The sequence below is a fragment of the Oncorhynchus clarkii genome, chromosome 4 (assembly GCF_045791955.1).
Source record: "Oncorhynchus clarkii lewisi isolate Uvic-CL-2024 chromosome 4, UVic_Ocla_1.0, whole genome shotgun sequence".
Lineage (NCBI taxonomy): Eukaryota > Metazoa > Chordata > Actinopteri > Salmoniformes > Salmonidae > Oncorhynchus > Oncorhynchus clarkii.
Window position 1 is genome coordinate 92917943 of NC_092150.1, and position 26659 is coordinate 92944601.

General features: G+C 43.3%; 1 protein-coding gene across 1 annotated transcript in view; it reads right to left on the bottom strand.

Annotated features, from left to right (window-relative positions):
• LOC139407923 (runt-related transcription factor 2-like) overlaps positions 1-26659 on the bottom strand; it is a 176665-nt gene that overhangs the window by 51225 nt on the left and 98781 nt on the right. The window contains exons 2-3 of the mRNA XM_071151801.1: positions 11984-12246; positions 8767-8923 (exon numbers count right to left, since the gene is read on the bottom strand). Of these exons, the coding sequence (XP_071007902.1) occupies positions 8767-8923; positions 11984-12246 (420 nt within the window). The remainder of the gene's footprint in view (positions 1-8766; positions 8924-11983; positions 12247-26659) is intronic.

The window sequence follows — 26659 nt, forward strand, 5'->3', positions numbered from 1 at the left end:
TGTGGCCACCAGCTGCATTAAGTACTGCAGTGCATCTCCTCCTCATGGACTGCACCAGATATGCCAGTTCTTGCTGTGAGATGTTACCCCACTCTTCCACCAAGGCACCGGCAAGCTCCCAAACATTTCTGGGGGGCCCTAGCCCTCACCCTCCAATCTAACAGGTCCCAGACATGCTCAATGGGATTGAGATCTGGGTTCTTCACTGACCATAGCAGAACACTGACATTCCTGTCTTGCAGGAAATCACGCACAGAACGAGCAGTATGACTGGTGGCATTGTCATGCTGGAGGGTCATGTCAGGATGAGCCTGCAGGAAGGGTACCACATGAGATTGCCTGCAATGACAGACCCTTCACCTCCAAATCGATCCCGCTCTAGAGTACAGGCCTCGGTGTAACACTCAGTCCTTCAACGATAAACGCAAATACGACCATCACCCAAAACAGAGACAAAACAGCGACTCGTCAGTGAAGAGCACTTTTTGCCAGTCCTGTCTGGTCCAGCAACGGTGGGTTTGTGCCCATAGGCGACGTTGTTGCTGGTGATGTCTGGTGAAGACCTGCCTTACAACAGACTCTCAGCCTATTGCAAACAGTCTGACCACTGATCGAGGGATTGTGCCTTCCTGGTGTAACTCGGGCAGTTGATGTTGCCATCCTGTACCTGTCCCGCAGGTGTGATGTTCGGATGTACCGATCCTGTGCAGGTGTTGTTACACTTGGTCTGCCACTGCGAGGATGATCAGCTGTCCGTCCTGTCTCCCTGTAGCACTGTCTTAGGCGTCTCACAGTACGGCCATTGCAATTTATTGCCCTGGCCACATCTGCAGTCCTCATGCCTCCTTGCAGCATGCCTAAGGCACGTTCACGCAGATGAGCAGAGACCCTGGGCATCTTTCTTTTGATGTTTTTCAGTCAGTAGAAAGGCCTCTTTAGTGTAGCATAGGAGCAGGACAGGATAAATATATGAATAATAAAGTTGTAGGATAGGAGTAGAATAGGAGTAATAAAGGAGTAGAATATGAGTAATTTAGGAGTAGGATGTGAGTATCATATGAGTAGTATAGGAGTAGTATAGGAGTAGGATAGCAGTACAATAGGACTAGGATAGGACTAGGATAAAACTAAAATAGGAATAGGATGTGAGTAGGATAGGAGTAGAATAGGTGTAATATAGGAGAAAGATAGGAGTAATATAGGAGTAGGATGTGACTAGGATAGGAGTAGAATATGAGTAATTTAGGAGAAGGATATGAGTAATTTAGGAGAAGGATAGATGTAGGATAGGAGCAGGATAAGATAAATATACGATTAGGAAAGGTTTAAGATAGGAGTAGCATAGGAGTAGGATATGAGTAATAAAGTTGTAGGATAGGAGTAGAATAGGAGTAATAAAGGAGTTAGATAGGAGTTATATAGGAGTAGGATTGGGGTAATATAAGAGTAGGATGTGAGTATCATAAGAGTAATATAGGAGTGGTATAGGAGTAGGACATGACTAATATGACTAATATAGGAGTAGTATATTAGTAGGATATGAGTAATATAGGAGTAATATAGGACTGGTATAGGAGTAGGACAGGACTAATATAGGAATAATAGAGGAGTAGGATAAGAGTAATATAGGAGTAGGATGTGAGTAGGATAGGAGTAATATAGGAGAAGGATAGGAGTAATATAGGACTAGGATAGGAGTAATATAGGAGAAGGATAGGAGTAATATAGGAGTAGAATATGTTTAGGATAGGAGTAACATAGGAGTAGCATGGGAGTAGGATAGGAGTAATAAAGGAGTTGGATAGGAGCAATATAGGAGTAAGATTGGGGTAACATAGGAGTAACATAGGAGTAGGATATGAGTAATACAGTTGTAGTGTAGGAGTAATGTAGGAGTAGGATTTGGGTAATATAAGAGTAGGATTATAGTAATATAGGAGTAGGATGTCAGTATCATAGGAGTAATATAGGAGTGGTATAGGAGTAGGACAGGAGTAGGATAGAAGTAATGTAGGAGTAGGATAGGACTAATATAGGAGTAGGATATGAGTAGGATAGAAGTAGGATAGGAGTTGAATAGAAGTAGGATAGAAGTAATATAGGAGTAGGATAGAAGTAATATAGGAGTAGGATAGGAGTAACAGGCTACAGAGTAACATTCAGACAGTGCCAGACACTATAATGACCTTCTATAAAATATGATCAGTCCAGATTGATACAGCTAGAAAGTGAGAGAGTGAGAGAGATGCCAATTATCCTGTGAATGTCATGTGTCCCTGTGTGACTGCACACCTCACGGTAACCTCCTACTGAATTAGCGTGTGTGTGTGTGTGTGTGTGTGTGTGTGTGTGTGTGTGTGTGTGTGTGTGTGTGTGTGTGTGTTTGTGTGTGTGTGTATATATATATATATAGAGAGAGGTTACACCAGGTGAGATTATCTTCTTGGCAACTGACCTGAGCCTCAACCCAATCAATGATTAGTGATGGCGTGTGGCCGTGTGGTGCCACTGACTGTTGTTTTATTTCTTTACTTACCCCCCCCCCCCCCCCCACACACACACACACACACACACACACACACACACACACACACACACACACACACACACACACACACACACACACACACACACACACACACACACACACACACACACACACACACACACACACACCTTTTTTTCCGCACCATTGGTTAGAGCCTGTAAGTAAACCTGTTGTATTGTTGCATTCGGCGCACGTGACAAATAAACTTTGATTTGACATGCCACGGGTTTGGCCTCAGCTACGTGGTGTTTTGTGAATTGTTTGTCCCTGATGGTAGAGCCATATCCTCTATCCAAACCTTATTCAACCAATCAACCGCTAAATATATGGCACCATTTTCATTGGGTTATTCAGGACTTCCTGGTTTTTACCAACATTTAGAATAAAATACTTGAATGGGTATGATTATGAAATGAGGAAATCAATCGGAATGATCGGCTATGAAAAGCCAACTGATATCCTGACCCCTCCTGTCTCAGTCTCCACTCTAGAGACAGCAGGAGTGGTAGAGCTACTCGGAATGATTGGATATGAAAAGCCAACTGATATCCTGACCCCTCCTGTCTCAGCCTCCACTCTAGAGACAGCAGGAGTGGTAGAGCTACTCGGAATGATCGGCTATGAAAAGCCAACTGATATCCTGACCCCTCCTGTCTCAGCCTCCACTCTAGAGACAGCAGGAGCGGTAGAGATACTCTGAATGATCGGCTATGAAAAGCCAACTGATATCCTGACCCCTCCTGTCTCAGCCTCCACTCTAGAGACAGCAGGAGCGGTAGAGATTCTCTGAATGATCGGCTATGAAAAGCCAACTGATATCCTGACCCCTCCTGTCTCAGCCTCCACTCTAGAGACAGCAGGAGTGGTAGAGCTACTCGGAATGATCGGCTATGAAAAGCCAACTGATATCCTGACCCCTCCTGTCTCAGCCTCCACTCTAGAGACAGCAGGAGCGGTAGAGCTACTCGGAATGATTGGATATGAAAAGCCAACTGATATCCTGACCCCTCCTGTCTCAGCCTCCACTCTAGAGACAGCAGGAGCGGTAGAGCTACTCGGAATGATTGGATATGAAAAGCCAACTGATATCCTGACCCCTCCTGTCTCAGCCTCCACTCTAGAGACAGCAGGAGTGGTAGAGATACTCGGAATGATCGGCTATGAAAAGCCAACTGATATCCTGACCCCTCCTGTCTCAGCCTCCACTCTAGAGACAGCAGGAGCGGTAGAGATACTCTGAATGATCGGATATGAAAAGCCAACTGATATCCTGACCCCTCCTGTCTCAGCCTCCACTCTAGAGACAGCAGGAGTGGTAGAGCTACTCGGAATGATTGGATATGAAAAGCCAACTGATATCCTGACCCCTCCTGTCTCAGCCTCCACTCTAGAGACAGCAGGAGTGGTAGAGATACTCTGAATGATCGGCTATGAAAAGCCAACTGATATCCTGACCCCTCCTGTCTCAGCCTCCACTCTAGAGACAGCAGGAGTGGTAGAGCTACTCGGAATGATCGGATATGAAAAGCCAACTGATATCCTGACCCCTCCTGTCTCAGCCTACACTCTAGAGACAGCAGGAGTGGTAGAGATACTCTGAATGATCGGCTATGAAAAGCCAACTGATATCCTGACCCCTCCTGTCTCAGCCTCCACTCTAGAGACAGCAGGAGCGGTAGAGATACTCTGAATGATCGGCTATGAAAAGCCAACTGATATTTACTCCTGAGGTGCTGACCTGTTGCACCCTCTACAACCACTGTGATTATTATTATTTGACCCTGCTGATCATCTATGAACGTTTGAACATCTTGGCCATGTTCTGTTATAATCTCCTCCCGGCACAGCCAGAAGAGGACTGGCCACCCCACATAGCCTGGTTCCTCTCTAGGTTTATAATCTCCACCCGGCACAGCCAGTAGAGGACTGGCCACCCCTCATAGCCTGGTTCCTCTCTAGGTTTATAATCTCCACCCGGCACAGCCAGAAGAGGACTGGCCACCCCTCATAGCCTGGTTCCTCTCTAGGTTTATAATCTCCACCCGGCACAGCCAGAAGAGGACTGGCCACCCCTCATAGCCTGGTTCCTCTCTAGGTTTCTACTTAGGTTCCTGCCTTTCTAGGGAGTTTTTCCTAGCCACCGTGCTTCTACACCTGCATTGCTTGCTGTTTGGGGTTTTAGGCTGGGTTTCTGTACAGCACTTTGTGACATCGGCTGATGTAAGAAGGGCTTTATAAATACATTTGATTTGATTAAGGGAAATATTAACGATAAATTCACACTAATGACATAATGCAAGGTCCTCTAATATATATATAGAGAAAAATAAATATAGAATATAGAAAAGCACAAATATAGAGAGGTTACGGTATACAGTATAACTATATTCATAACATTTAAGTATTTTAACAGATATAAAGTTCCTTCAGAAAGTATTCACACCCCTTGACTTTTTCCCAACTGAATTCAAAATGGACGCCATGCTTTGTCACTGGTCTACAATGTCAAACTGGAATTATGTTTTCCAAAATTGTTACAAATTAATAAAAAATGAAAAGCTTAAATAAGGTCACGAGGAAAGGCAACAACTTTACTACAACCCACAATCCAGATGTACCTGTGTGTCAACAGTGTGTGGTCAATAGGTCAACAGTGTGTGGTCAACAGGTCAACAGTGTGTGGTTTACAGGTCAACAGTATGTGGTCACCAGTATGTGGTCAACATGTCAACAGTATGTGGTCAACAGGTCAACAGTACATGGTCAACATGTCAACAGTATGTGGTCAACAGTAGGTGGTCAACATGTCAACAGCATGTGGTCAACAGTATGTGGTCAACAGCATGTGGTCAACAATATGTGGTCTACAGGTCAACAGTATGTGGTCACATGTCAACAGTATGTGGTCAACAGTATGTGGTCAACAGATCAACAGTATGTGGTCCACACGTCAACAGTATGTGGTTAAAATCTTTGCGGTCAACAGGTTAACAAGTCAAAAGTATATTGTCAACAGTATGTGGTCAACAGTATGTGGTCAACATGTCAACAGTATGTGGTCAACAGGTCAACAGTATATGGTCAACAGTTTGTGGTCAACAGGTCAACAGTATGTGGTCAACATGTCAACAGTATGTGGTCAACAGTATGTGGTCAACATGTCAACAGTATGTGGTCAACAGGTCAACAGGTGAACAGTGTGTGGTCAACATGTCAACAGTATATGGTCAACAGTTTGTGGTCAACAGGTCAACAGTATGTGGTCAACATGTCAACAATATGTGGTCAACATGTCAACAGTATATGGTCAACAGTTTGTGGTCAACAGGTCAACAGTATGTGGTCAACATGTCAACAGTATATGGTCAAAAGTTTGTGGTCAACAGGTCAACAGTATGTGGTCAACAGGTCAACAGTATGTGGTCAACATGTCAACAGTATATGGTCAACAGTTTGTGGTCAACAGGTCAACAGTATGTGGTCAACATGTCAACAGTATATGGTCAACAGTTTGTGGTCAACAGGTCAACAGTATGTGGTCAACATTTCAACAGGTGAACAGTATGTGGTCAACATGTCAACAGTATGTGGTCAACAGGTCAACAGGTGAACAGTGTGGTCAACAGGTCAACAGCATGTGGTCAACATGTCAACAGGTTAACAGTATATGGTCAACAGTATGTGGTCAACATGTCAACAGTATGTGGTCAACAGGTCAACAGGTCAACAGGTGAACAGTGTGTGGTCAACAGGTCAACAGGTCAACAGGTGAACAGTGTGTGGTCAACATGTCAACAGTATGTGGTCAACAGGTCAACAGGTCAACAGGTGAACAGTGTGTGGTCAACAGGTCAACAGGTGAACAGTGTGTGGTCAACAGGTGAACAGTTTGTGGTCAACAGGTGAACAGTATGTGGTCAACAGGTCAACAGGTGAACAGTTTGTGGTCAACAGGTGAACAGTGTGTGGTCAACAGGTCAACAGGTGAACAGTGTGTGGTCAACAGGTCAACAGTGTGTGGTCAACAGGTCAACAGGTCAACAGGTGAACAGTTTGTGGTCAACAGGTGAACAGTATGTGGTCAACAGGTCAACAGGTGAACAGTTTGTGGTCAACAGGTGAACAGTGTGTGGTCAACAGGTCAACAGTATGTGGTCAACAGGTCAACAGTATGTGGTCAACAGGTCAACAGTGTGTGGTCAACAGGTCAACAGGTCAACAGGTGAACAGTGTGTGGTCAACAGGTCAACAGTGTGTGGTCATCAGGTCAACAGGTCAACAGGTGAACAGTTTGTGGTCAACAGGTGAACAGTATGTGGTCAACAGGTCAACAGGTGAACAGTGTGTGGTCAACAGGTCAACAGGTGAACAGTATGTGGTCAACAGGTGAACAGTATGTGGTCAACAGGTCAACAGGTGAACAGTGTGTGGTCAACAGGTCAACAGGTCAACAGGTGAACAGTGTGTGGTCAACAGGTCAACAGTATGTGGTCAACAGGTCAACAGTATGTGGTCAACAGGTCAACAGTGTGTGGTCAACAGGTCAACAGGTCAACAGGTGAACAGTGTGTGGTCAACAGGTCAACAGGTCAACAGGTCAACAGTATGTGGTCAACAGGTCAACAGTGTGTGGTCAACAGGTCAACAGGTCAACAGGTGAACAGTGTGTGGTCAACAGGTCAACAGGTCAACAGTGTGTGGTCAACAGGTCAACAGGTCAACAGTGTGTGGTCAACAGGTCAACAGTATGTGGTCAACAGGTCAACAGGTCAACAGGTGAACAGTGTGTGGTCAACAGGTCAACAGGTCAACAGGTGAACAGTGTGTGGTCAACAGGTCAACAGGTCAACAGGTGAACAGTATGTGGTCAACAGGTCAACAGTATGTGGTCAACAGGTCAACAGGTCAACAGGTGAACAGTGTGTGGTCAACAGGTCAACAGGTCAACAGGTGAACAGTGTGTGGTCAACAGGTCAACAGGTCAACAGGTCAACAGGTCAACAGTGTGTGGTCAACAGGTCAACAGGTCAACAGTGTGTGGTCAACAGTCCTCCAATCCAGGAATTGAATAAATCATCAAAATATCATCAAAATAAAAGTATCCCATTTTAAATATTTTAGTAAAATGCTCCTCAATGACTGGGCAGCAAAGCTAAAAGCACTCCTACCCTTCTTGGGTTAGGAATATTTTATAAAATGCCATTTTGAGATCTCAGACGGTCGTGTCCATGAGTCTGTAGGTTGAATAAAATGCTGAAATATACTAGCAGCCTCCCTAAGAAGGCCTTGTAGATTAACACGTTAGTCTGTTCAACCACTCCACAAATGTCTTGTTAACAAACTATAGTTTTGACAAGTCGGTTAGGACATCTACTTCACAGACAGATTATTTCACTGTATAACGATTCCAGTGGGTCAGAAGTTCACATACACTAAGTTGACTGTGCCTTTAAACAGCATGGAAAATTCCAGAAAATTATGTTGAAATTATGTTTGGAGAAAGGGGGAGGCTTACAAGCCGAAGAACACCATCCCAACCGTGAAGCACAGGGGGTGGCTGCATCATGTTTTGGGGGTGCTTTGCTGTAGGAGGGACTGGTGCACTTCACAAAATAGATGGCATCATGAGGATGAAAATTATGTGGACATATGGAAGCAACATCTAGACAGTCAGGAAGTTAAAGCTTGGTGACAAATGGGTCTTCCAAATGGACTTTGACCCCAAGCATATTTCCAAAGTTGTGGCAAAATGGCTTAAGGACAACAAAGTCAAGGTATTGGAGTGGCCTTCACAAAGCCCTGACCTCAATCCTATAGAACATTTGTGGTCAGAGCTGAAAGAGCATGTGCGAGCAAAGAGGCCTACAAACCTGACTCAGTTACACCAGCTCTGTCAGGAGGAATGGGCTAAAATGCACCCAACTTATTGTGGGAAGCTTGTGGAAGGCTACCCGAAACATTTGAGGAAATGCTACCAAATACTAATTGAGTGTATGTAAACTTCTGACCCACTGGGAATGTGATGAAATAAAAGCTGAAATAAATCATTCTCTCTACTATTATTATTATTATTAGATATGAAGATATAGACACTAACATGCGGCCTACATTCAGTTAGATATAGATCCAGCATAATAGCATATAGGTGTAGATAGTATAGACACTAACATGCGGCCTACATTCAGTTAGATATAGATCCAGATCGTATAGACACTGACCCCGTCCACTGCGGCCCACGAAGCGCAGGTCGTTAAAGCGAGCCACTTGGTTCTTCATCACTCCCGATGCGTTCCGCAGCTCGGCCGAGTAGTTCTCATCGTTCCCCGCCATCACCGTTACGACCGTCCCATCAGTCACCTCTCCCAACCCCACAACCTGGAGAGGATTGGATGCTGGGGTGTCATAGATGACTAAGCACAGCACGGAGCCTCCACACAAAATGGTGCCTATCTTTCCTTTGATACCTTAGCCTTTTTTGGGGGGCGGGGCTGTAGATTTCTCCTGATGTGTTAAGAAGGGATGTGCCTATTAGATGGATTCAGCTTGAGTTCAGACCAGTTTCGACAGCTGAATATGTCTGTCACTGTTTTGGGGTGAAATAACTCATTAGATCGCTCATTATAATGACCTGATACTAGGAGAAACTGACACTAACCTGATACTGGGAGAAACTGACACTAACCTGATACTAGGTGAAACTAAAACTAACCTGATACTGGTAGAAACTTAAACTAACCTGATACTAGGAGAAACTAAAACTAACCTGATACTGGGAGAAACTGAAACTAACCTGATACTGGGAGAAACTAAAACTAACCTGATACTGGGAGAAACTGAAACTAACCTGATACTGGGAGAAACTAAAACTAACCTGATACTGGGAGAAACTAAAACTAACCTGATACTGGGAGAAACTGAAACTAACCTGATACTGGGAGAAACTGAAACTAACCTGATACTGGGAGAAACTGAAACTAACCTGATACTGGGAGAAACTAAAACTAACCTGATACTGGGAGAAACTAAAACTAACCTGATACTGGGGGAAACTGAAACTAACCTGATACTGGGAGAAACTGAAACTAACCTGATACTGGGAGAAACTGAAACTAACCTGATACTGGGAGAAACTGAAACTAACCTGATACTGGGAGAAACTGAAACTAACCTGATACTGGGAGAAACTGAAACTAACCTGATACTGGGAGAAACTAAAACTAACCTGATACTGGGAGAAACTGAAACTAACCTGATACTGGGAGAAACTAAAACTAACCTGATACTGGGAGAAACTAAAACTAACCTGATACTGGTAGAAACTAAAACTAACCTGATACTGGTAGAAACTAAAACTAACCTGATACTGGGAGAAACTAAAACTAACCTGATACTGGGAGAAACTGAAACTAACCTGATACTGGGAGAAACTGAAACTAACCTGATACTGGGAGAAACTGAAACTAACCTGATACTGGGAGAAACTGAAACTAACCTGATACTGGGAGAAACTGAAACTAACCTGATACTGGGAGAAACTGAAACTAACCTGATACTGGGATAAACTAAAACTAACCTGATACTGGGAGAAACTAAAAGAGGCAAAAATTGTATTTATACTATTACTATATCACATGTATGTCACAATTCAGTTGTTTTTTATTAACAGCCCAAGATAGTTTAAAGGTATAGATTTCCCTAAGGACCTTTCAAATCCAATCACATTTTATTTATCACAAGCACATAATACAACAGGTGTAAACTTTAACAGTGAAATGCTGACTGACAAGCCCTTTCTCAACAATGCAGAGCTAAACAAGTAGGACATGTAATGATACTAGCCCATATAGTAGCATATAGACTCGGTAGAAAGGTGGTTGGGCTGATGATGAGGCCTTCTCACTGACACTATATTACAATGGTTCAGTTCTACATGGGATTAATCCTATTTTTAAAATTATATATATATTTTTTTTTACAAAATCTAAATTTCAAACTTTTAATTTTAATTTTTATATATACATGTCAATATGTTCTCCATCATGTCAGTGAGTAGGACGTTTGAACATTATAGTGTGTAAACCGAGATAGCTGGAGGCTAGCTCTACCATCGGATTACAGGTGAATAAACATAATTACAGGTGGAACTACAGCCCGCCTGTAGTCTACAGGTAACAGCTATATTAATAATAAAAACATGTTAAAGAAATACTTAGAAACATGATCGTTTAATATACAGATGAATCTTCTATCAGTGTTAGTTATATTAATATGATTTTAAATGGCATTTGAACAACGTTCAGCAGGCTCCTTTACGGCCTGTGATGACATTGACAACAAAATAGGCCTACATTGAACGGCAAACAGGTATTCATTGGAAAAAAAATAGAAAACATTATCAGATGAAAATTATTTTATATATTATTTATTTTGTGTATTATTTTTTTACGCAGCAAAATTAAAGGATGAGTTATATGAGTTTGGTGTTCCCGGTAATGCTCTAGGCCTATATGTTAAATCAAAATCCGTAATTAATGAATATATATTTACAAGGAACAGATGAAGTTGTGTAATTGTGGAACAAAAATCCAGGCCTAAATTGAAATATTTAGCAATATGTTTATCAAACGCATCTGTTTTCTTGTTTATTTAGGACACCGTGTATATAATGGTAGCTGTATGCCTGCATTTCATTTGATGTAATTATGTGTTCGAATTTAATTACAATTAGGACAGCAAATGTGTAAAATGTCCCTCAATTTCGAAGATAATTTGAGTGGTGAAAAATATAATTATTTCAGTAAGCGTGAGGTGTATATCATATCTAAAGGCGCTGTGATTAATAACACCAGTATATGTCTATCTGTCTGTCTCCCAACGGCTGAGACAATAACAGAGATGTGTCATGAACATTGGTTTTAAAATATGTAGTTGATGAAAGTTAACATACACAACATGTCTCCATTTCACGCCCCGCTGATCCCAATTATCAGCTTTACACAATAATGCTTTGTTAATTATCAGCTTTACACAATAACGCTTTGTTAATTAAATCCTCTACGAAGCACGCGACTCTGTCTGCTCTGCTCTCCTCAATCCAAATCTGTTTAATTAAACCAGCCACATCTGCAGACCTGCTATAGCCAACACAAATATTATAGGAATAGGCCTAACACAAATTCTTATTATAATTTGTAAAACTATTTTTATGGCAGAGCAATAGCCTACTATTTTATAAAACATAAACACATTAATTTTCCTGGCCCAAACCCCCCAGTACAGAAATTTAAAATAAGACGTTTTCTCCCAGTTGCTACGTAGGCCTACAAAATATTTGAAGTTAAGTAGTGTAAAGGTTGTTTTACCCAGATATATTTAATATAAAATATAAATATGTATAAGGAGAGTGTATAAAGTTATAAAGATAATGTAATTTACCTTGAAGGCGACGGGCAGCGTCTTGTTGCAGCGCCAGTGAGACGGTAAAACCGAGCAGAGGAAGTTTGGGCTGTCAGTCCGGACCAGTTCCGCCGGGTGGTCCGCTATGATCTCCGCCATGCTCCGGTTCTCCTGCAGGCGCAGCCTTGGCACCGTGCTGTCTTGCTGCCCGGTCCCGGTCGGCGTGTTTAGCTCGTTCATCTTGGCCGGGACCGGCTGGAGGCTACCGGACGGCGGGCTAAACCTCCGCGTGGCGCTGGGATCTACGGGAATGCGCATTACAACAGACTAGGTTACAGCACAGCCTTTAGATACTGGAAAGAGTCAAGACCACACGCCAGTTCTCCTCTCCTCTCCTCCTTAGCGACTCAGCCAGTCTGTCTGTCTGCTCGACGCAGTTGAGAAACTTCAGCTCTCGGGACAACGGAAAATGGGACTCGCTAAATTTCTCTCCACTGCAGAGTTCCCTGGGCGCCTCGGTGCCTCAAAATAAAACCGTCTCCAGCTACAAAACCACATCTGAACGGGCGAGTGGGATTTTTTTTTTTTTAGGACATGTTCATTGTTAAATCCGCGTCAAAACACCAGACCGATTTCATCATGTGTGAATTTAATTAAGTCTGATATTAAAAAAATCTAATAATCTATAATTAACCTACTAAACGAAACAAAACACAAAACTCTCCCTTCAGTAGTCAGCCGCTCCAGGTGCGTCTGCGGGTTTTTTTTGCCAAATTGAAAAAGCCCTCGAGCCTGCAGACGATTACATGTACAGAACACGTTCAAAGGCACGAGAATAAACGTGCGAAAACGGCTTTGAACAATCTTCTACAATGTTGTTTATTGCCAGTAGTATATATATTGCAACAAAATGTACATCAGCCAAATGTATTCCCAACCTAGCCCATGTAACACAATCTTTAATGCATTAATGTAGCCTACATGACAGGGTTAAACGGTGGTTGAATTAGATACAAGCTGTGAGGTCGGTGAGATAAAGGGGAAAGCCGTCTCCATGTTTAGGTTTAGTAGTCATGATACCGTGCTGCGGAAAGGAGGCCGGGCTTCCCGGTGCCTCTTGCTGACGGTTTGTGGTTTATATAGGGTATCTGTCCGGTGCCTGGCGCTTAACGTGCTGATGACACACCACGTGGTGTCTCCGGGACCTATGGCGCCCTTCACGATCTACCAATGACCAATATGTTACCGGTTGGGTTACTAATGCTACAGAGGACATGCCGCTCTGATGACAGGTTTAATATTAAATACATATTATGGCCTACATGCATAACCAGTTTAACAGTTTTATGAATATCCTTGTATGATAAAAAGCGTCATATAACAGTGCCTATGTCAGGTAGTTTTAATCAAGCAGAACTGAAGTACACACTCCCCTTCTCCCAGGATGCAGGCATGCATAACAAATCAACACAACATATTGATATATGAACCTAGTGAAATTCACATAGTACTTTAACAACTGTTACACCTACAAGCACGAAACCCCCAATAGAGGCACTACACCTTATAAACAAATACATACCGAGATGCCGTCCATCCGCCATACAGGCCAGGACTTTTTAACTTTACAAATGAACATTGTGCCAGTCGGGTTGATTCCCTCTCGCTACAGTCCATCAGATCAGAGCAGGATAGTCTCCCCGCGTGCCTTCTGTCGCTCAAACACGTGGCGAACTGTAAAACCGTTGACATTCACATTATCTGTGGTCTTCTGTCTCTATAAATGTGTCCCCTGATGTAGACTAGTCTCGTCGTTACAATGCTTTGTCCAGGACCGAATGAAGGGAAAAGCCGCGTCAGAACTCATGCAGGGAGCGGTGAGCTACTGAGTCACCGGCGGGCTGGGGAGGGGAGGGGAGTCAGGTAGGAAACAGACAGACAGACAGCTGTGGAGTCAGGTAGGAAACAGACAGACAGACAGCTGGGGAGTCAGGTAGGAAACAGAGACAGACAGCTGGGGAGTCAGGTAGGAAACAGACAGACAGACAGCTGGGGAGTCAGGTAGGGAACAGACAGACAGACAGACAGACAGACAGACAGACAGACAGCTGGGGAGTCAGGTAGGAAACAGACAGACAGACAGCTGGGGAGTCAGGTAGGGAACAGACAGACAGACAGCTGGGGAGTCAGGTAGGGAACAGACAGACAGACAGACAGCTGGGGAGTCAGGTAGGAAACAGACAGACAGCTGGGGAGGGGTCAGGTAGGAAACAGACAGACAGACAGCTGGGGAGGGGAGTCAGGTAAGAAACAGACAGACAGACAGCTGGGGAGTCAGGTAGGAAACAGACAGACAGCTGGGGAGGGGAGTCAGGTAGGGAAACAGACAGGCAGCTGGGGAGTCAGGTAGGAAACAGACACACAGACAGACAGCTGGGGAGTCAGGTAGGAAACAGACAGACAGCTGGGGAGGGGAGTCAGGTAGGAAACAGACAGACAGACAGCTGGGGAGGGGAGTCAGGTAAGAAACAAACAGACAGACAGCTGGGGAGTCAGGTAGGAAACAGATAGACAGACAGCTGGGGAGTCAGGTAGGAAACAGACAGACAGACAGACAGACAGCTGGGGAGTCAGGTAGGAAACAGACAGACAGACAGCTGGGGAGTCAGGTAGGAAACAGACAGACAGACAGACAGCTGGGGAGAGGTAGGAAACAGACAGACAGACAGACAGACAGCTGGGGAGTCAGGTAGGAAACAGACAGACAGACAGCTGGGGAGTCAGGTAGGAAACAGACAGATAGACAGACAGCTGGGGAGCCAGGTAGGGAAACAGACAGACAGACAGACAGCTGGGGAGTCAAGGAGGGAAACAGACAGACAGACAGCTGGGGAGCCAGGTAGGAAACAGACAGACAGCTGGGGAGTCAGGTAGGAAACAGACAGACAGACAGCTGGGGAGTCAGGGAGGGAAACAGACAGACAGCCAGACAGCTGGGGCGTCAGGGAGGGAAACAGACAGACAGCTGGGGAGTCAGGTAGGGAAACAGACAGACAGACAGCTGGGGAGTCAGGTAGGGAAACAGACAGACATACAGACAGCTGGGGAGTCAGGTAGGAAACAGACAGATAGACAGACAGCTGGGGAGTCAGGTAGGGAAACAGACAGACAGACAGACAAACAGACAGCTGGGGAGTCAGGTAGGAAACAGACAGACAGCTGGGGAGTCAGGTAGGGAAACATACAGACAGACAGCTTGGGAGTCAGGGAGGGAAACAGACAGACAGACAGACAGCTGTGGAGTCAGGTAGGAAACAGACAGACAGACAGCTGGGGAGTCAGGTAGGAAACAGACAGACAGCCTGACAGCTAGGGAGTCAGGTAGGAAACAGACAGACAGCTAGGGAGTCAGGGAGGAAACAGACAGACAGACAGCTGGGGAGTCAGGTAGGAAACAGACAGACAGCCTGACAGCTGGAGAGTCAGGTAGGAAACAGACAGACAGCTGGGGAGTCAGGGAGGAAACAGACAGACAGATAGCTGGGGAGTCAGGTAGGAAACAGACAGACAGCCTGACAGCTGGAGAGTCAGGTAGGTAACAGACAGACAGCTGGGGAGTCAGGTAGGGAAACAGACGGACAGACCGACAGCTGGGAAGTTTAGCTACACATGGGCACAGGGTAGAGCTGTTGTACAACACAGGTATAATTTACTGTAATAGGTATTATTCTACACTCTAGTATTCGCTGTACTGTAGACAGTAACGTTACACTCTTAGAAAAAAAGGGTTATTTGCGGATCTAAATATATCCTTTTGGTTCTTTGGAAGAGATTAAAGAATCCTTTATATAAAACCTAATATATATATATATTTATTCTGTATATATATATATGCAGTGAAGGTTCTATCCATACCCCAGATTGGAATGGGGATTTTAGAGGTCAACATCTAACTAAAGCTAAATTAGTCACATCAAACTGAAAATACAGCTAACGTTCCGTTTTCATTTGTTTTCGCTGTTTCCATTGACATTTACATCCATATTAATGATGCTGCTGTATGATTTCGTCTGTTCTAAAACATGGCTATCTGACGTCCCGACATGTTCGTTTTCAATGGCAAGGGGAAGATCAAATGTATATTTTGCAACGTTATTGTCCCCGAGGTCTGAATGGCAAACAGCAAGGTTTATACAAACCTGTGCTGTTGCAAACTAAATGCTAGCTAGAAGCTAAAGGAAATAATGGCTTTAATAAAACCATACACTCTTAGATGAAATGCTTTCTTCCAGGGCCCTTTGACCTTTTCCACGTTTTGATGTTTTACATTCTGAATTTTAAAATGGATAAATTGAGATTTCGGGTCACTGGTCTTTACATATTACCCATAATGCCATGCATTTTTTTTGACATTTTTTACAAATTAATTTAAAATGAAAAGCTCAAATGTCTTTAAGTCAATAAGTATTCAACTCTTTTGTTATGGCAAGGCTGAATAAGTGCAGGAGTGAAAATGTGCCTAACCCATAAAAGCCCCATCTAAGCCTGAGGAGGGGGTGTAGTTCTACTAAACTATATGGAATTGTTTGAAGAAAGTCACACCAAGGATCCTTTAGCTATTTGATTTGGAGTCTTAAAACCCGTTTCAGTATATAAAAAATGTCCTTACTGCTATTAGCCCATAGAAACACATTGAATAACAGATAGTCCTTACTGCTATTAGCCCATAGAAACACATTGAATAACAGATAGTCCTTACTGCTATTAGCCCATAGAAACACATTGAATAACAGATAGTCCTTACTGCTATTAGCCCATAGAAACACATTGAATAACAGATAGTCCTTACTGCTATTAGCCCATAGAAACACGTTGAATAACAGATTCACTACATGCAACAACAGATGGTACCCAAAAATGTCTAAATTAAATTTGTTCTGAAGTGTCTGTTAGATATAAGAAAGATCAGGAAAAACAATTTCTTCATGTATGTAACCCCATCATGAACCCCATCAAATGAACCCCATCAAATCACTCTTCGTACTTTCAAGCTTGATTGTGGCTAAATCTTAGTTATAGGTATGCTTGTCGTCGTTAAGGACTAGGGAGTTTTTCTTTAGGATCAAAATAAATGGAATAGAGTCAAGCACAGGCCAAATCCTAGAGGAAAACCTGGTTCAGTCTGCTTTCCAACAGACACTGGGAGACACTTTCAGCAGGACGATAACCTTAAACACACGGGCAAATCTACACTGGAGTTGCTTACCAAGGACATTGAATGTTCCTCAGTGGCATATTTGCAGTTTTGACTTAAATCTTCTTGAAAATCTACAGCAAGATTTGAAAATGACTGTCTAGCAATGATCAACAACAAACTTGACAGAGCTTGAAGAAGTTTAAAAATAATATTGTGCAAATATTGTACAATCCAGGTTGCACATTTCTGAGAGATTTACCCAGAATGACTCACAGGTTAAATCTCTGCTAAAGGTGATTCTAACATGTTTTGACTCAGGGGTGTGTCTACTTATGTAAATTAGATATTGCTGGAATTAATTTTCAATAAATTCGCAAACATTTCGTAAAAACATGTTTTCCCTTTGTCATTGTGTGTAGATTTAAAGAGAAATAAAACATTTTTTTTGAATTCACGCTGTAACACAACAAAATGTGTATTATGGTCAAGGGGTATGAAGTCAATTCCAAAACCAACTGCCAATCCTTTCCAGTTTGACAACGCAACTACTCAAGAGGACGGTGGTCGAACCAACTGCCAATCCTTTCCAGTTTGACAACGCAACTACGCAAGAGGACGGTGGTCGAACCAACTGCCAATCCTTTCCAGTTTGACAACGCAACTACGCAAGAGGACGGTGGTCGAACCAACTGCCAATCCTTTCCAGTTTGACAACGCAACTACTCAAGAGGACGGTGGTCGAACCAACTGCCAATCCTTTGACAACGCAACTACGCAAGAGGACGGTGGTCGAACCAACTGCCAATCCTTTCCAGTTTGACAACGCAACTACGCAAGAGGACGGTGGTCGAACCAACTGCCAATCCTTTCCAGTTTGACAACGCAACTACGCAAGAGGACGGTGGTCGAACCAACTGCCAATCCTTTCCAGTTTGACAACGCAACTACGCAAGAGGACGGTGGTCGAACCAACTGCCAATCCTTTCCAGTTTGACAACGCAACTACGCAAGAGGACGGTGGTCGAACCAACTGCCAATCCTTTCCAGTTTGACAACGCAACTACTCAAGAGGACGGTGGTCGAACCAACTGCCAATCCTTTCCAGTTTGACAACGCAACTACGCAAGAGGACGGTGGTCGAACCAACTGCCAATCCTTTCCAGTTTGACAACGCAACTACGCAAGAGGACGGTGGTCGAACCAACTGCCAATCCTTTCCAGTTTGACAACGCAACTACTCAAGAGGACGGTGGTCGAACCAACTGCCAATCCTTTCCAGTTTGACAACGCAACTACGCAAGAGGACGGTGGTCGAACCAACTGCCAATCCTTTCCAGTTTGACAACGCAACTACTCAAGAGGACGGTGGTCGAGCCAACTGCCAATCCTTTCCAGTTTGACAACGCAACTACTCAAGAGGACGGTGGTCGAACCAACTGCCAATCCTTTGACAACGCAACTACGCAAGAGGACGGTGGTCGAACCAACTGCCAATCCTTTCCAGTTTGACAACGCAACTACGCAAGAGGACGGTGGTCGAACCAACTGCCAATCCTTTCCAGTTTGACAACGCAACTACGCAAGAGGACGGTGGTCGAACCAACTGCCAATCCTTTCCAGTTTGACAACGCAACTACTCAAGAGGACGGTGGTCGAACCAACTGCCAATCCTTTCCAGTTTGACAACGCAACTACGCAAGAGGACGGTGGTCGAACCAACTGCCAATCCTTTCCAGTTTGACAACGCAACTACGCAAGAGGACGGTGGTCGAACCAACTGCCAATCCTTTCCAGTTTGACAACGCAACTACTCAAGAGGACGGTGGTCGAACCAACTGCCAATCCTTTCCAGTTTGACAACGCAACTACGCAAGAGGACGGTGGTCGAACCAACTGCCAATCCTTTCCAGTTTGACAACGCAACTACTCAAGAGGACGGTGGTCGAGCCAACTGCCAATCCTTTCCAGTTTGACAACGCAACTACTCAAGAGGACGGTGGTCGAACCAACTGCCAATCCTTTGACAACGCAACTACGCAAGAGGACGGTGGTCGAACCAACTGCCAATCCTTTCCAGTTTGACAACGCAACTACGCAAGAGGACGGTGGTCGAACCAACTGCCAATCCTTTCCAGTTTGACAACGCAACTACGCAAGAGGACGGTGGTCGAACCAACTGCCAATCCTTTCCAGTTTGACAACGCAACTACGCAAGAGGACGGTGGTCGAACCAACTGCCAATCCTTTCCAGTTTGACAACGCAACTACGCAAGAGGACGGTGGTCGAACCAACTGCCAATCCTTTCCAGTTTGACAACGCAACTACGCAAGAGGACGGTGGTCGAACCAACTGCCAATCCTTTCTAGTTTGACAACGCAACTACGCAAGAGGACGGTGGTCGAACCAACTGCCAATCCTTTGACAACGCAACTACGCAAGAGGACGGTGGTCGAACCAACTGCCAATCCTTTCCAGTTTGACAACGCAACTACGCAAGAGGACGGTGGTCGAACCAACTGCCAATCCTTTCCAGTTTGACAACGCAACTACGCAAGAGGACGGTGGTCGAACCAACTGCCAATCCTTTCCAGTTTGACAACGCAACTACGCAAGAGGACGGTGGTCGAACCACCTTAAACCCGTTCATTTTTTGTATGTGTATTAAGGTATGCAAAGTTGATTATATATAATTCAAATATCTGATGCCAAAGTCAAGGCTAGATAAATAATGTTGGAATGTTATGAGAATTTGAGTACATGTGTACGCTAGCTAGCTAACTTAGGCTCCTTTAACTCACCACTTTACAAGCTAGCCAGCTAACTATTTCAAGTAAACAATATATATTTTTAAATGGACTATACTAAATATAGCTAAAGACCGTGGCATTGGCAATTAGAGTCAATTGAGGGGACTAGCCTATGTTTCATGAAGCCATTAGAGGACTTTCCCCCCACAGTGTGGGGGGTTAAAAAGCTTGAACCTGTGTTTGCCTCAGCTGTATGTATGAGGTCTACTGTTTGGGGGTGTTGTGGACGGAGCAAAATACAGATTTCTGTATTTCTGTATAGTGTATTGTGTTGTAATGTATTGTATATTGTAGTATATTGTAGTGTAGTGTAGTGTATTGTGTTGTATTGTATTGTATATTGTAGTATATTGTAGTGTAGTGTAGTGTATTGTATAGTAGTATATTGTATTGTAGTATATTGTATTGTGTTGTAGCTTATTGTAGTATATTGTAGTGTATTGTAGTGTAGTGTGTTGTAATATATTGTATTGTATTTGAATGTATTGTATTGTAATGTATTGTATTGTATTGTATTGGAATATATAGTTTTATATTGTATTATTTTGTATTGTATTGTATTGTAATATATAGTTTTATATTGTATTATTTTGTATTGTATTGTATTGGAATATATAGTTTTATATTGTATTATTTTGTATTGTATTGTATTGTAATATATAGTTTTATATTGTATTATTTTGTATTGTATTGTATTGTATTGCAATGTATTGTATTGCAATGTATTGTATTGTATTGTATTGCAATGTATTGTATTGTATTGTATTGCAATGTATTGTATTGTATTGTATTGCAATGTATTGTATTGCAATGTATTGTATTGTATTGTATTGCAATGTATTGTATTGTATTGCATTGGAATATATAGTTTTATATTGTATTATTTTGTATTGTATTGTATTGCATTGGAATATATAGTTTTATATTGTATTATTTTGTATTGTATTGTATTGTAATATATAGTTTTATATTGTATTATTTTGTATTGTATTGTATTGTATTGCAATGTATTGTATTGCAATGTATTGTATTGTATTGTATTGCAATGTATTGTATTGTAAAGTATTGTAATGTATTGTATTGTAGTATATTGTATTGTGTTGTAGCTTATTGTAGTGTAGTGTAGTGTATTGTAGTGTAGTGTAGTATATTGTAGTGTAGTGTATTGTGGTGTAGTGTAGTATATTGTATTGTGTTGTAGCTTATTGTATTGTAGTGTAGGGTATTGTATTGTAAAGAAGTCAGCCAGACTTGACATGGGCCATCAATCAAACAAAGAGATGCCTCCCTGACCACCAGTGCATATTTCAAAACTACACCGAACAGAAATATAAACACAGCGTGTAAAGTGTTGGTCCCATGTTTCCTGAGCTGAAATAGAAGATCCCAGAAATGTTCCATATGCACAAAAAGCTGATTTCTCTGTTTACATCCCTGTTAGTGACCATTTCTCCTTTACCAAAATAATCCATCCATTTGACAGGTGTGACATATCAAGAAGCTGATTAAACAGCGTGCTCATTACACAGGTGCACCTTGTGCTGGGGACAATAAAAGACCACTCTAAAATGTGGAGTTTTGTCACACAACACAATGCCACAGATTTCTCAAGGTTTGAGGGAGAAGCAATTGGAATGCTGACTGCAGGAATGTCCACCAGAACTGTTGTCAGAGCATTTAAAGTTAATTTCTCTACCATAAGCCGCCTCCAAAAGTCGTTTTGGAGAATTTGGCAGCCGGCCTCAGAGACCACGCGTAACTACTCCAGCACAGGACCTCCACATCCGGCTTCTTCAGCTGGGTGATCGTCTGATACCAGCCACCAAGACAGCTGATGAAAGTGAGAAGTATTTCTGTCTGTAATAAAGCCCTTTTGTGGGGTAAAACGTATTCTGATTGGCTGGGCCTGGCTGCCCATCATGTGAATCTATAGATTAGGCCCTAATGAATTTATTTCAATTGACTGATTTCCTTATATGAACTGTAACTCAGTAAAATCGTTGAATCTGCCATTGACATTTTTTTTCAGTATATGTTAGAACATAATGACAATAAATCATTTTTAAAAAACACGTTGCTATTCTTTTGTCCATTTTTTAAAACTGTTCATTAAATTATATTCTTACCTCAAAATATTAGTATTTATTAATAGTAGTAGGATTAATTCCTAAATTGCCCAAGCAGGGTTCAATATGGAACCGCTTTGGTTCAGTGAATAATAACCTCTAGGGTTCTGATCAAAGAGTTCTATATAGAACTGTTAGGGGTTCCGTGTATGAAGCCAGCAATGAAACACTTCTTGGTTCTTTATTAAGGAACCTTTTTTTCCTAAGAGTGTAGGCTACCGTCAGGCTGGAGGAAGGACGATCAGGCACAGAAAACAGCTTACGAAACAAACGGGAATAAAGGGTTTTAAACGGAAAAAATTAGCACCAACACATTTACACCCCTTACATTGCAGCAGACTATAGAGAACCGTTGGCAAATTTAGACATTTATTTAGACTTATACCATGGCATACTTGTTTCTGATTGGCTTGAAGGGCATTCTAAAGTGTGCATTATTTCCTTATAATGCACGGTATATCAGCACGGTAGAATTCAATGGCTTCAGTTTTTACATGAGCTACGTTTTGAGCTGCTTTTGAAAGCAGAAGTTGAATTGAAAACATTATTGGCGTTGTTGAATTAGATTTTCATAATAGCAAGCAAAAGGACTGACGATTTGGTTAACTAAACTAGCAGGTCTGTTTGTTTGGTTACCACGACAACTACTGTAGCTAGTATAATTGCTAGTATAATTGCTAGCTACTACGTTGGGTGGTGAACACGACGTGTTAGATTATAGCCAGGGTATAAAAGGGATAATCAACTTGGGGCTCTATGCGTCCTCTGGAAAATAATGCAACTTCCACGTTGTTCATTGTTTTCCACTCAACGCGTAGCCCCTCGTTTCTTTTCCCTTACTTATTTCACCCCCCCCCCCCCCACAAAAAAAGGCAAATCCTGTAAAGGGAATTTTGTTTTAATGAAAAATTGAAATGTGAATATTGAAAGTAGAAACTGAGGCCGATGGAAACGTCAGTTCGCTCTCATGCCACGTCATTGTTCCTACGTTTAACTTCTTAATTAAACATTTTTCATAACACAGACGTTTGTAACATGGTCTGAGACGGGATATATGACTGTTGGAATTAATAGGCACACTTTGCCTCCGTAGACACGTCATGCACTTCTGTGGTGAGCAAACGGCTAAGTGACCTCTCCTTTACACACACACACACACACACACACACACACACACACACACACACACACACACACACACACACACACACACACACACACACACACACACACACACACACACACACACACACACACACACACACCACTGTTTCTACTTTGTCAGTTAATCTCAAAACTAAGACTGGATGGAGTGCTGATTGGCCCAGCCCCCTTAGCCTTGTATAAAAACGTTAAATTGGCAACATTTCAATAGCACCATCACCCTCTTGATGAAAGTGGTTATTTTTTTGCCATGGTGGCCTATTGTGCTTTTCACGTTAACATGGCATTTTGTCTCAATGTGTTTTTCCCACGGATGACAGCATAGGAAACTAACACGGGGCAGATATATTTAAATCGGTGACGCCGGACAGTGGGTAAACTTCTGAGGGCATAACTATACTATTATTACCCTGAGAATAAGACTGTTTCATGAATCATTTTAAACTCTTTTTTCAGAATGTTTAGAAACTCTGTCCGAGACTTTGACGTTCTAAGTGTTTCAAAAGAAGGTGATTCATAACGTGTCTAGGTGTGAGGACAGGATGGCAAATGTCTCAATATTCCCTGCCACCCTTTCTCTACTGTAGAGGGCATCTCTACACCCTCTCTACTGTAGAGGGCATCTCTACCCTCTCTACACCCTCTCTACTGTAGAGGGCATCTTTACCCTCTCTACACCCTCTCTACTGTAGAGGGCATCTCTACCCTCTCTACACCCTCTCTACTGTAGAGGGCATCTCTACCCTCTCTACACCCTCACTACTGTAGAGGGCATCTCTACCCTCTCTACACCCTCTCTACTGTAGAGGGCATCTCTACCCTCTCTACACCCTCTCTACTGTAGAGGGCATCTCTACCCTCTCTACACCCTCTCTACTGTAGAGGGCATCTCTACCCTCTCTACACCCTCTCTACTGTAGAGGGCATCTCTACCCTCTCTACACCCTCTCTACTGTAGAGGGCTTCTCTACCCTCTCTACACCCTCTCTACTGTAGAGGGCATCTCTACCCTCTCTACACCCTCTCTACTGTAGAGGGCATCTCTACCCTCTCTACACCCTCTCTACTGTAGAGGGCATCTCTACCCTCTCTACACCCTCTCTACTGTAGAGGGCTTCTCTACTCTCTCTACACCCTCTCTACTGTAGAGGGCATCTTTACCCTCTATACCCTCTCTACCCTCTACAACCTCTCTACCCTCTACACCCTCTCTACCCTCCACACCCTCTCTACCCTCCACACCCTCTCTACCCTCCACACCCTCTCCACCCTCCACACCCTCTCTACCCTCTACACCCTCTCTACCCTCTCTACCCTCTACACCCTCTCTACCCTCCACACCCTCTCTACCCTCTACACCCTCTCTACCCTCTACACCCTCTCTACACTCCACACCCTCTCTACCGTCTACACCCCCTCGACCCTCTACACCCTCTCTACCAACTATACCCTCTACACCCTCTACACCCTCTTTACCCTCTCTACCCTCTACACCCTCTCTACCCGCTACACCCTCTCTACCCTCTACACCCTCTCTACCCTCCACACCCTCTCTACCCTTTACACCCGCTACACCCTCTCTACCCTCTACACCTTCTCTACCCTCTACACCTTCTCTACCCTCTCTACCCACTACACCCTCTCTACCCTCTACACCCTCTCTACCCTCTCTACCCTCTACACCCTCTTTACCCTCTACACCCTCTCTACCCTCTCTACCCGCTACACCCTCTCTACCCGCTACACCCTCTCTACCCTCTACACCCTCTCTACCCTCTCTACCCGCTACACCCTCTCTACCCTCTACACCCTCTCTACCCTCTCTACCCGCTACACCCTCTCGACCACCTACACCCTCTCTACCCTCTCTACCCACTATACCCTCTACACCCTCTCCACCCTCTACACCCTCTCTACCCTCTACACCCTCTCTACCCTCTCTACCCTCTATACCCTCTACACCCTCTCTACACTCCACACCCTCTCTACCCTCCACACCCTCTCCTTTTCTCCTTTTCTCCTTTTCTCCTTTTCTCCTTTTCTCCTTTTCTCCTCTCCTCTCCTCTCCTCTCCTCTCCTCTCCTCTCCAAACACTGCCACGCTCCTCTGTGTTCTGAAAAAGGTTTAACTGCAGTTCATTTATATTCTGGGTCTTTACTAAACCGGCCAGCACAGTTAGCCCCCTAACTTGACTTTACCATTCATGCATCTATGTACATAATGGACATTTGGATATTTCTGTGAGAGGTATGTGTGCATGGTGCGTGTGCGTGATGTGTGCTGGTTTATGCCTCTGTGTGTGTGTGTGTGTGTGTGTGTGTGTGTGTGTGTGTGTGTGTGTGTGTGTGTGTGTGTGTGTGTGTGTGTGTGTGTGTGTGTGTGTGTGTGTGTGTGTGTGTGTGTGCGTGATGTGTGCTGGTTTATGCCTCTGTGTGTGTGTGTGTGTGTGTGTGTGTGTGTGTGTGTGTGTGTGTGTGTGTGTGTGTGTGTGTGTGTGTGTGTGTGTGTGTGTGTGTGTGTGTGTGTGTGTGGCGGCTGTGTGTTGAGGATGTGGGAGATATATAAAGTTTAAAGCCCTGACACATTGTGTTACAGAGGAAATAAAGACTGCTAGACTTATACTTCCCCCTCCCTGAACCTCGCCGAGCCCCATGCGCCACAAATATGGTTCAGATTTGTCCAACATTCCCCAAGATCAGCTTCTTATGGACCGACGAACTGATAAACAGGAAAAAATCACAGTAAAACTTTGATGGTGCTAAACAGGCCTGGCCGAGATGACATAATGTTAGGGTTTAATTTAGATAGAATGTTAAGGGGTAATATAGCCAAAATGTCAGGGGTTAATTTAGACAGAATGTTAGGGGTGAATTTAGACAGAAAGATAGGGGTTAATTTAGACAGAACTTTAGGGTGAATTTAGACAGAATGTTGGGGTTAATTTAGACAGAACGTTGGGGTGAATTTAGACAGAATGTTGGGGTTAATTTAGACAGAACGTTAGGGGTTAATTTAGATAGAATGTTAGGGGTTAATTTAGACAGAATGTTGAGGTTAATTTAGGCAGAATGTTGAGGTTAATTTAGACAGAACGTTAGGGGTTAATTTAGATAGAATGTTAGGGGTTAATTTAGACAGAATGTTGAGGTTAACTTAGACAGAATGTCAGGGGTTAATTTAGACAGAATGTCAGGGGTTAATTTAACATAATGTTGGGGTGAATTTAGACAGAATGTTGGGATTCATTTAGACAGAAAGTTAGGGGTTAATTTAGACCGAATGTTGAGGTTAATTTAGACAGAATGTTGGGGTTCATTTAGACAGAATGTTGGGGTGAATTTAGACAGAATGTTGGGATTCATTTAGACAGAACGTTAGGGGTTAATTTAGACAGAATGTTGGGGTTAATTTAGACAGAAT